Genomic DNA, 11,507 nt, shown 5'->3' with positions numbered 1-11,507 from the left:
GTCTCAAATTTGTCCAAAATTGGATGTATTTATTCTTAAAAAACGTCTAGATACATGTAATATTTCGACAAGAATTATGGAACGGAGTGAGTACATAATAATTTTTCTTATTGGTTCATCGAAGGTTTGATATTTGAAGATAATTGCATATGCATCGACTATATATATCTATTACAATATATTAAATATTAAATTGGAATCGGTGGTGATGGGTGGGTGCCGTTGGTCGGTGTTGGTCGGTCAATTTCGTTAAAATTGCAATCAATATGTCACTGCCTCTTATTTTCTTTCCCTCTCGCCTTATTCACGATTTCAATAGCAGAAATTCTACGGTTTAGATTTACCGAAAGTTATCATACGGTCCAAATTTGTCACAACATAATACGAACAGTTCTAAAATAAATCAATTTCCTTAGCATGAAATCCAAAATTCTTCGTATCCATCTCAGTACGGAAATCAATCCGAACTCAAACAAAAAATCTCGGTATCAATCTCAATATAGAAATCAATCCAATTGAAAAATCAATGTTCAGACTTCGCCTCCACCGGTTCGTGCTTGATACACTTTCTGTTGTTCCGTAGCATCGCACGGGTTCTTTTGATAGTATATTTATATATAGAAACTCTATTATACACCCGGGCGAAGAATAAGTTATTCTGCACCCGGTCGGTCCAACAAGGCCCAGGTCCGCCCGAACCTCGAACCAGACGTAACTTTCTCTCCCGTGATTCTCAAAAGAAAAAATGAGAGGAGCTGCGCGAGGGGGCGGCTGAGTCCGTCGAGCAGGCGGCGTGGCGGCACCCTCCGGCCATAGTCCTCGTCAGCTTCGCCGACGACGCCTCCTCGCTGACGCCTTGCTGGAGACAATCGAACTCCGCTCCATGGCCGGCACGCACCCTTGGCCTGGCGTGGTCGACCACGTCTGCTCCCGCCCTCTCGCCGGCAGCTTCTCCCTCGGCCGCGTCGCTGACCTCGCTGCCACCGTGCCCAGCGACATCGGCCAATCCCGTCACCGCCTTGCTGCGCATGTACTTGCCGCCGCAGACGCCACCTGGTATGTCGGTCATGCTTCCGCTGAATGTTTGCTGGAGGAATCGATGGTCTTTGTTTTCTGTATGCTCGTGTTTTTCCTTGTCTTGCGATCAGATTTGAAGCTGCTATCACAACTGGCGTAGTTAATTGTATTAGCCATGAGAAATATCATGTTGGATCAAGTTGACCTGCACCTGTTTGATGGAATGCCCGTAAGTGTCTTTTTTAGTATACTGCAGGTTTCTTCTTTATTTCCTTCTCTGCAAGCTTTTATTGTCTGCACAAGTATTTAATTTGATGCCACTGTTTTAGCTTATGAAAAAATTGCATAGTTGAGTTGGCCTGACCGTATCCTCTGTTTGACTGTCCTGTTTCGAGCTCATCTGTATTTTTTTATTTGGAGCAGAATTCCAGCGTGAGGGGCCTTGCAGCGGCAAGGAGAATTTTATTGCAGGTTGATCAGAATCTAATTTCTGGTGCTATTATGTTAGCACAAAGTTGCAGCTTGTTACTAGAAGTGGCAAGAAGAATACAAGTTTTATTGTTGTCCCTTTTCTTGGCTCGGGACCGTTTGAACTTTGAAGTGCTAGCCTGATATAATATACTCCGTACTAATTTTATATTGCAGATATTAAATCAAAATGCTTGTTTGCTTCTCCAGTCAATATGTACTTGTTTAAAGTTCGCAACAAGGTATGTCAATTTGTGAACTGCAAATAAACATTTATGATGTTCTTTTTTGTCCATCTGCTTTTACGGATGCCCTTGTTATGCAGCTGCTCTTATGGTAGTTGGAACTGGAAGTATTCGAGTAATAGTAAATTTTTGCTGCACTGTGTTGCTCATAGTGACTTAGTGAATAAACTAGAGAAAATCCTATTAATATGTGATCTGGAGCTACAAAGGTTTTGCACGAAAATAACAAGCGGCAGTGGTTAACAACTATCTTACTGAGTCTCTCGTTGCCCTGGGTTTTACAAGACATTCTCAATGGTATTGTTTGGTATCGCAACCTGATTTATTTGGTACTTTTGGCAATTTAAATGATAGGATGACTGAAGTCCTTCTTTGCATGCTTAGGCACCACCCTGCAGCTTGTGTGCTACTGCCCATGATTCCACCTGTTAATAGAATCTTTGGATTTCCACTGGTTTTTACAATGTTTAGATTATTAAGAATCCACTGGTTTTTTCAATGTTTGGATGATCGCGAAACTGGACACAAGAGGTTTTTAGGTTGCTTATGTTGTGCAGCATTTTTGGATCTTCCTTTTCATTTATCTGGTCAATCTGGTGACTGAGTACAAGCAACAGAAAAGGAACTAACTACCTGAATCCATAGACATCAACTAAATAAACTAGTTATTCACAGAGCACAGGCCTGCAGCTACTGACACTGAAAACCAACAATGCCATGACATGAACAGTACTGATGCTACATGGCTGTTTTTAGCCGCTGAGGTCCAACTGAGCAAGGGGTGTGCTTGGATGCTCTGATATCATTAATGTTGGATTCACCTTCGAATCAGATTGTGTGATTTACCTCTTTACCTGAATGTCTACTGATTGTCTTCGATCTTTGTATATATGAATCTTTCCCTAGGATTTATGATGAATATACTGATGAAAGAGATAATTTGCAAATATAAGCTAGCAGATTGCTCTGAGATGATTGCAATGTCCATTTTTATTACTTTTACATGATACTGACATTGAACGGACTAGTGATTTGGCTTTGAAGACATGCTTTCTACAGGCCAGTATGTCTGAGTATTAGGTTTCATTTCAGGACATGATTGATATTGCTGTGAGTATGTGTTGATAAAAAAACGAGTCACACAGCCTTCAATAAATTGTCAAACTTGATTGTGTCTGGTTACTGCAGTAATTTGTGTTCGTCAGCTGGTCTTTATATAACTACTTTCTTCTGTAGGACTTTGAGGAAGGCAGTGGACTTAAAAAGGTTGCTCAGCTTTTGAAGGATGTGCAAGTAGAAGAGCATGTAAGGCAAGAATTTTTACCATAAGTGTTCTTATTTTTATATCTGAATGCATGCCCAACAATTTGTGCTAAAATATTGTTGCAGTGCCATGCAAAGTATAGTTATTAATATATTTCATGCGTGTGATTGATCTTTCTTTGAACTAAAGAATTATAAACTTGTGAAATGAGAAGTACGAAGTATGGCAACAATGCCTACTACAAAGCTATATGTGAAAATTATCAGTTGTTGACCTCTACTCGCTCATTTATCAATCAATAACCGCCTCTAACTGAATGCTAAGAGATAATTGTCCACAATGAAGGGTTGGGATGAGCAACTGAATCTCTTGCATTCTGAGTTTTGATTATTACAATATTCATTACAGTGCTCTGGTAACTCCAGCTCTTTCTTCGATAGAAACAATATCAATTGCATATTTATTTCTCCATGCTGTTTATTTGTTGTTGGATTTTTTTCCCTCTTCAATGCAGGTTGAAATGTGGGGAGTTTGTACTGCTGCTTATCGGACATGTTTACGTGAAGGAAAACACTCCTATTCACAAACAAATGAAAAATCTATTTGGGGAGCAGTGTGTCGGTCATATGGGCCGCGAGTCAGTTTGGATCCACCCTCGGCTCGGAGCAGAGGCAGATGGCCCTGGAAATACAAGCAAGGAGAGTTGTCAAGTCTTCAGAGCCCTACTAGGAAAATGTCACCAATTTGTTATGCATGCTTCGCTATTTTCCAGGATGACAGTGCAAAACCTTGCGTGCTCATCCTGCTCATCGCAAAGCCTCCGGTCTTTCTTTTTCTGTGTAAAGCCAGTCTTGCGTTCGCTGTTTGTATAAACTTCTTTGAAAATATTGTACGAATATTTGTTTCAGCTTTGTTGAAAATGCCATTCTTAGCTTTATTTGAAGATCATGAATTAGTTGACAGCTTAAAATTAAAATATTCTTACGTTGACTATCTAATTTATTGGTTTTTACACATTGATGGACAATAAAAAGAATATCAAATTTGGTTGCTAATTATAATTAGTTCGAACATGATTGCCAAAAATATAGTTTCGTCGGTCGTAACTTCCTTGCCTTTCCTTCCCTGGCATAATGTTCTGCTGTGGGACCAGTGGGCAATTGATATATTCTGCTGGAAGACTCCGACGAAATTTTCTTACGTTTGCCTCGGTGCTAACTTTCTTACGCTGCATGCGGTCAGCTGTTGGTCCTCGGTCATAACTTTCTTACGTCGCATGCAAATTTTTCTTTTGGGCGTGCGGGTTACCGAACGATGCGCTGGCTACGTAATTTTGTTACAGCGCATGCAGATTAATGTGCTTCGCTTGGTGCGAGGCTGGGGCGCGCAGCCGGCACGGGCCCAGGGAGCCAGGCGCGGGTGCAGAATATTGGAGTCGAATAGCGCGTGTATATATGTATATATATATATATATATGTGTGTATATGTATATATATATATGTGTGTATATGTATATATGTATATGTGTGTATATGTATATATGTATATGTGTGTATATATATATGTGTATATGTATATATATATATGTGTGTATATGTATATATGTATATGTATATGGTGGCAAGGCCTAAAAATATCTTAGGAGAAATTCAAAGTAATTCATATGTTTAAATATTTCCGGAATTTTTAAACCCTCTTAAATATTAATTAACAGATTTAGTGTCCATCTTAGGAGTATGGCTCCCAGGAGCCATTTGCTTCTTGGTTGCATCCTGAGTCCAAGTGGATCGATGACATACTCTAAATTCATTTCAAGACAATGTCTCAATTTGTGAAGCAAAATATTACTCCCTCCGTCTAGCTTTTAGGGACGCGTAGTTTGTACTCTCAAGTCCAAATATACCAGGCGCATGGTGATGAGGAGCCAGCAATATTAATTATTTAGAGATCTATCCACTGGTCTGACTAATCAGGGCATGGGGAGATGGGTTGGCTGCATGCACAGGTGTAAATGTTAGATGTTGTGATTGGTCATGCATACGAATGCAGTCAGCACGTCAGGGTCCCTTGGTACCGGTGAAAAATATTATGCGCCCTTTAAAGATGGACGGAGGGATTATGTCCTTTAAGGTTTAGAGAGGTTAGGATCCCTAATTCTGGAACAAACAATTGTCCAAGACTAAGATTAGTTTTTAATTCTATATTTAAATTTCTAGGAAATAGAGACATGAACTATTGAGGAGAAGCTAACTGAAGAGTTCTACTTGATTACCAAGGTACTCTGTCATACTACTATAAATAACTATTGTTTCTCTTCAACTTGCAAGTGCTTGATAGTTACAGGCCTTAAATCCCTTTCATCTCCACAACTAAACTCAGGACGAAATAGGAGAGGAGCATGGGGATTTAATACAAATTTGGTTGTTACATATAACTAAACAGGACGTCACTAATTAAAATTACTGCCAATATACGGAGCAAAGACTAATTGGTACTCGATAAACCTCATCCCTGAAAGTCATGAGTGCACTTAGAAAATTGCCTCCAGTTGTACACTCCAGATGGTTGGAATATTTGTGGATTGCTCGATACATGGTTATCCAAGCCTATGTGCGCGCGCTGTATATTAGGTACCTTTGCCGTTTCTGACGGTATTTGCGTGATGGTTAACCGACACGAACTATATTTCTGTCGGTTTTTGGGTCATTTCTGAAGGTTTTGCACCGTCACTAAATCCTGGTATCCTGGTACTGACTTGGTGGTATTTACTTAGCTTGATACTGCCTTTTCTCCATCAGTGTGGAAAGGGATGAGTACGTGCACATCTATTGACATTGCTAACCAAACCATTTATATCATTGTAGCACTTGACTGTGAGATCATTGAATTCCACAATTGCGCAACACACATGATTACCCATTTTTAAAAAGACATCACATTTTATCAAAACTCAATTCCTATCCCCCGATGGGTTAAAAGGGGTGAATGTATGAAGTAAACAATCGATGAAAGAGAAATACCACAACACATTATGAATTTTATTTTGATCTATTATTCAGTTCCCATGGGTCAATTCAACAAGCGGGGCCATTATCTCCAAACAAACACATCTCAATCAAATGTTATATTCTATATCTTAATTAATTACTTCATACTTAATTTGTGTCAACTCTACTAAATAATTCCAAAAATAAACATTGTTAAGAGTCATCTAAAAATCTTAAAAGGGTCCATCCATACCTTTTCAAACAATGTAATACTACTACTATGTGAGATTCAAAATGATTAAAAACCTAAAATAATAATAGACATCAATACTACACGAAGGCTAATCTCTTCCGCCTCTTAAGCCCTCTCCTCCGACGCAAAGTGGAACCGTCAACAACCATGTTTTAGTAGTGATATGACGGTTTTTATGCGACCAGCGTCAGAGGTGAACTTCTTCAAGGCCACTATGGTCGATTAGAGGTTTCACTTCTGATGCTTTGTTCCGTAGAAAGCGTCAGAGGTGCGTTAGACTAAAAAAAGTTGTCAGCGGTGACATTTGTTTTTACGCAACGTCAGCGGTGACAATGTTAACCAATTGGAATTTAAATTGCACCAAACATTGCATTTCATTGCTTTGTATACACGATGGAACACATTTCATAGCATTGCATCCGTATTGTTTTTACGCAACATCAATAACCATGTTTTAGTAATGATTTTTGTGACTATATTTAAACATCATCAGGCTAGACTGTCCTTATAGTCTAAACAACAATTATCCATAACTGTATGTCATATTTATATGAATGACCGGAAATCTAAGTTTCACCCTCTCCATTAGTCCAACATCACGTAAAATTTATCATATAATATTGATATCGATAACCATGTAGAAATGAAACATTTTTTAAATATGGCATAGCACACAGCTGATTAAAGATGATTGAACATAGTTTTCGCACATGTCATGATTATTTAGCAGAAAAATTATATTGGTTTTAAGATGTTGCCCTCGCATTTGCAAGGGCCGCATTGCTAGTTTATTGAATAAACCAACCAATTACGCTCAACCGCGACACCAGTTATATGCGGCGGAATCCTCCTTTGATTCGGCGGCCATGTCGACCCATGTCGACCTCCAACAAAACCACTCCAACACGCGCGTGCGCGCACACACACACGTCAAATAAAAACAGGTGCATAACCCAAGATGCAACTTCACCCATCCATTAACCGCAGACACGGCTATTCAAGTAGTTTTACACTCTGCAGAGGTTGTACACTGGACCCACAAGAAACCGACATGTTACCCCATTGTGGTCCTCCGGCCAGAGTAGCAATGGCATCGATTACGTGTCCTTTCAATTAACGTTTCATGGTATTGTCTCAGCCCGCTAAGGTTTCCCAGTCGGAAGTGATATCGCACCTGCTCCAAACCCCTCTTGTTCCAACAACTACAACCACCATGCTGCCAGGTATAGCTAATTCCCAAGTCTCGAATCGCGAGACCCAAACGACCACTTGGCTGAGACGCCACCAATTCACGCTAACCTAATCGGTATGCCGTACCCATATAAGCATGTGGTTGTACAGGTTAAATGAAGCAAGATCAGACCAATTCTCATCACGGATCAATCAATCAATCAATACATAGACTAAACCAAACCAAACAAACAAAAAATCCAGCTCTCTTTGGCTGACCATGGCGGCTACGGAGGCCTCTCCGAGAGACGCACAATAGCGGGGAGCTAGCACCGGCGCCCTCACGCCGATGCAGTCATGCACCACCAGGCTGCAGTGAAGAGGCGGAGATGCATGCGTGGGGAGGTGCAGCGGCGGGCATGGGGCACCTTGAGCCCTGGAGTGTGCAGCGACCTCATCCACCTGGAGTCCTGGACGAGGATCCATCCATCCGACCGCCGGGGAGAGGGACGGGAGGAGAAGTGTGAGCTCACCTAGGGCTCTAGCCGGTCAGGAGTGAGAATTAAGCCACATAAATGGCTCGTGCCTATGACAAGTGGGACAGGATCATTAACTTGGCCAAAGCTGTGAGTTTTGGGTGCTTTATTACGTATTAGTCTTGTACTCATGGGTATCAGTTAAAATACATGGGGTCGTGGTTTTTTTGTTACAAGAGCTGTTAGATATGTGTATTTGTGCAATTTACTCTTAAAAACAGCATCATTTTTGCATAACCAAATTGATCAACATAAAGCAACAACCCCACATGATAAGCGCCCTCAATCTTTTATTAACCCCCCACAACCAGGATCCAAACATATGAGTAAGATTATGAGGGAAAAAATATTAGAAGTTAATTGGACTATTGACATACAGAGCGAGAGACACGATACCGTAAACAGAAGGTGTGTCATAGTCTCACCTTCATGACAGAAGCTACACTGCAAACCACCCTTTCAATTCTGTTTTAGCATGTTGTCTTTAGTTAAAGTGACTCCCCGCCACAAGAACGAAAGGAAAAAATTTATCTTTAGAGGAACCTTTAATTTTCATAGCCTGTTGATGGAAATCAGGACATCATAATGAACCAAAACATGGTGTTCCCTCCGTTCCATAATTCTTGTCTCAAATTTGCCTAAAAATGGATGTATTTATTCATAAAAAGTGTCTAGATATATGTAATATTTCAACAAGAATTATGGAACGGAGAGAGTACATTGATTTGACCGAAAACACGCCACTGAGACGGAGATTCGAACTCGTCTCACCCAATTTGGGTCCAACAAAGCTATGTTTGAAAGGCATATTCGAGAGAAAGGAAGCGAGATCTGAGCCAAAGTGTCACGCTTGTTACGCCACAATGAAAACATGAAGTGATATTGCTCTCGAAGGGGACGACCTCCGAGCTAAAATTCCTCCCAAAATCTCGCTTGAGAGCCGTCCTAATAGCAAAAGATCTGTAACGAAAAAAATAACCTACCAGGGAATGCGCACTCAGATTTAGCACCAGGACAACATATAATTACAGTAATAAAATCCACTTTCCAATCTCTAGCCTTCCAGGAACTCACATGAGAATGAACGGCAAAGAACTAGTTAAATTAAGAAGAAGAGACCGTACGTGCAGCGAAGATCGATCAAACTTTAATCAGATGCACCACGAGAAGATGACGGCCGAGGCGCCCAGTAGCACGCGAAGGAGACGGCCCACGGCGGACAAATCTGCGGCGCCGTTTATCTCTGAAGACGCGACGGCGAGCGGCATGTCATCGACGGGGAGCGAGCACGTCGCCGTTGGGCTGGTAGTGCCCGCCTCGTCGGCCGCCATGAGGGCCTGGAGGACGGCCGTGGCAGCCACGCGGTGCCGGGTGGCGTTCCGCTGCAGCAGCCACGTCAGCCCCATGAGCTGGCAGTCACGCTGCCGTGACCGGCCATCCTGCTTCGACTTCGATGACGTGGCGTTCTTGTGGTCTCCACCGGCGATCAGCTGCAATGCATGGGATGATTAGGGGTTTACAGTGAATGAACTACGCTAATCGAGCTAGTTATAGTACGTGAGGATTTAGAAAGAAACCGGAGTAAATTCTTTCCTGGCCCCCAGCTAGGCTTAATGTTGAAATAGGTTGAAATATTTTCGTGCACACATGAACACAGTAAAAAAAACAGAACAAAAGGTTCACGCTTGTGCAGGCAGGAACTGTCAAGGTCGTTAACCACACGTACGTTGCTGATCCTTAGAAAAGGAATAGAGGATAGGATAGAGACTCACTCCAGTTGAGACCAAGGGACAAAACCCTCGCTCTCACACCAGTTGGCCCATGCTCCATGCCACATGGTGTGACAGCATACCGCATCTCTGGGTCGGATGGCAAATGATTCGTCCTGTGTGTGAGGGGAAGCAATGGCTTGCTTGTGATCCTTTTTAGGTGAAAAAAGAGATGAGAGGGAACGGCCTGAGCTGCATCGAGGCTCGAACCCAAAGTGAAAGTGGTAAAGGAGCGGAGTGGAGGCATGGTGTTCTGTAGCAAATCATGCTCCAGGGCCTACCCATCTAGTGAACTCTGCACGACATTTTCCGGGAACTTTTTGTTGGTTACCGCAAAATACTGGGACCGCCGCGATTTGTCTATTTTGATGGATACATATGCCAGCTCTTAGGATAAAATAACTATAATTCATCGCAAAAAAAAAGTAAAATAACGGTAACCCATTGTTTAACTATCTCAGACTACAGTAGTGAGGATCCAATATACATGATGATTCTACAAGATAAAATAGCCCCTCGTTGTATTTGGTATACATTATGTTTGGTTATAGAAAAATTAATACTACTCTCTCCGTCCGAAAATAAGTGAATTTATCGTGCGAATGCAATCTGAAACATATACTAGTTCTACCTCAGCTGTATCCATTCTGCTTCTAGCATGTTCCTTGGAAAAATGAAATATAATGTGGAAACTCCTCAAAAAAAAAATATAATGTGGAGATTTCACTAAAATGTCATCTAGAATACTAGTAACGTACACTTTAGGATAATGTACCAGCTCGATCGTATGCAATGCAAAAGAGCATTTGTTATGTTTGATGTTATGCACTATTCATTCATCAGTTGATCAGTCGATGCTTAATAGTAATATACTGTAAATCTGTTAAATGCTTCACGTGATATTCCCTGGCATCTATCTAAACAAAAGGTTGCAGTCTTAAAGGAGTAGTATTCGTCAATCCTTGAGTTTTCACTAAAAAAAACGTCGGTAGATTGTGAATCGATACGCCTTAGTCCAGTGCAGCACAGAAGTATCCGAGGTGAGAAGAAAAATCCTCTGAATGTGAAAAAGGCTCACCAGGTTGAGCGCCCGGAGGCACCGGGAGCAGGCGGCGAGCCCCGGCCGTGCGCAGTCCCTCTCCAGCCTCCTCGCCGCCCTCCCGGATGGCACCGCGCAGACCGGCCGCCTCAGCCTGATCCCGCAGTAGCAGAAGGCCACGTCGCACGATGACGTCCCATTGCCATTAACCTGCGGCGGCGGCAGCGGCAGCGTGGCTCCGGACGCCCGCAGCGCGCGGTCCGCGGCGCCCGCGCACTCCTCCACGTCGTCCGGCAGCAGCGGCAGCAAGTCTGCCACGTCCGCTGCCGCCGCCGCCGGACGCTCCTCCCCCGCGGGGGCTGCTCTGGCTCCTCCCAATAATCCCAGCGCAGTGGGCGCGTACGCGGCGTAGAGCCACGCGGCCAGCGGCGGGCAGCACTGGAGACGCGGCGGGAGTGCGCCCTTCTTCCCGCGGCCGGCGTTGCAGGAGGCGAGGACCGCCGGGAGGAGCGGCGGGGAAGGGGCGAGCTGGCAGACGGAGGAAGTGGCGGCAGCTTCGGACTGCTCGGGGAATGCCGGGATGGTGGAGGACGCCCTGGTGGGTTGTAGTGCTGCCTGGGTGGCGCTGGCTGAAGGGAAGAGCAGCGACGGCTCGAGCGACGCCGGGTCAGGCATTGCCGGCGAGGCCGCCGCCGCGTGCTGCAGAAGGAGACCGGTGAGGGAGAGTAGGAGGACGATTGTGCAGTGGAGGCGAGGCAT

At 43.3% G+C, this 11,507-nt stretch overlaps 2 protein-coding genes across 15 annotated transcripts; one reads left to right on the top strand and one right to left on the bottom strand.

The window, feature by feature from the left end:
* Positions 1-677: 677 nt before the first annotated feature.
* On the top strand, positions 678-3,937 carry LOC106866277. 14 transcript variants are annotated; one of them, XM_014899813.2, is made up of 6 exons: positions 678-1,056; positions 1,441-1,488; positions 1,663-1,727; positions 2,967-3,035; positions 3,318-3,409; positions 3,509-3,937. In XM_014899813.2, exons 1-5 carry the CDS (start codon positions 1,029-1,031, stop codon positions 3,348-3,350), a joined length of 243 nt encoding a protein of 80 aa, XP_014755299.1. In that variant the 5' UTR covers positions 678-1,028; the 3' UTR covers positions 3,351-3,409; positions 3,509-3,937. The 14 variants fall into 14 exon arrangements, 3 of the variants coding, with proteins under 3 accessions (XP_014755299.1, XP_024313532.1, XP_014755296.1); XM_024457764.1 differs by having other exon boundaries at positions 2,967-3,040; positions 3,340-3,409; XR_002962407.1 differs by lacking the exon at positions 3,318-3,409 and having other exon boundaries at positions 678-1,246.
* Positions 3,938-8,772: 4,835 nt separating this feature from the next.
* Positions 8,773-11,507, bottom strand: LOC100834176 (uncharacterized GPI-anchored protein At4g28100). Its single transcript, XM_003563838.4, has 2 exons — positions 10,788-11,507; positions 8,773-9,430 (listed from the first exon to the last, which is right to left on the bottom strand). The coding sequence occupies exons 1-2, from the start codon at positions 11,505-11,507 to the stop codon at positions 9,092-9,094; spliced, it is 1,059 nt and encodes a 352-aa protein (XP_003563886.1). The 3' UTR covers positions 8,773-9,091.

This window comes from Brachypodium distachyon, chromosome 1 (genome assembly GCF_000005505.3).
Source record: "Brachypodium distachyon strain Bd21 chromosome 1, Brachypodium_distachyon_v3.0, whole genome shotgun sequence".
NCBI classification, from domain to species: Eukaryota; Viridiplantae; Streptophyta; class Magnoliopsida; order Poales; family Poaceae; genus Brachypodium; species Brachypodium distachyon.
Note: the sequence above shows the minus strand (reverse complement) of the source record. Positions and strands in the feature narration are given on the sequence as shown.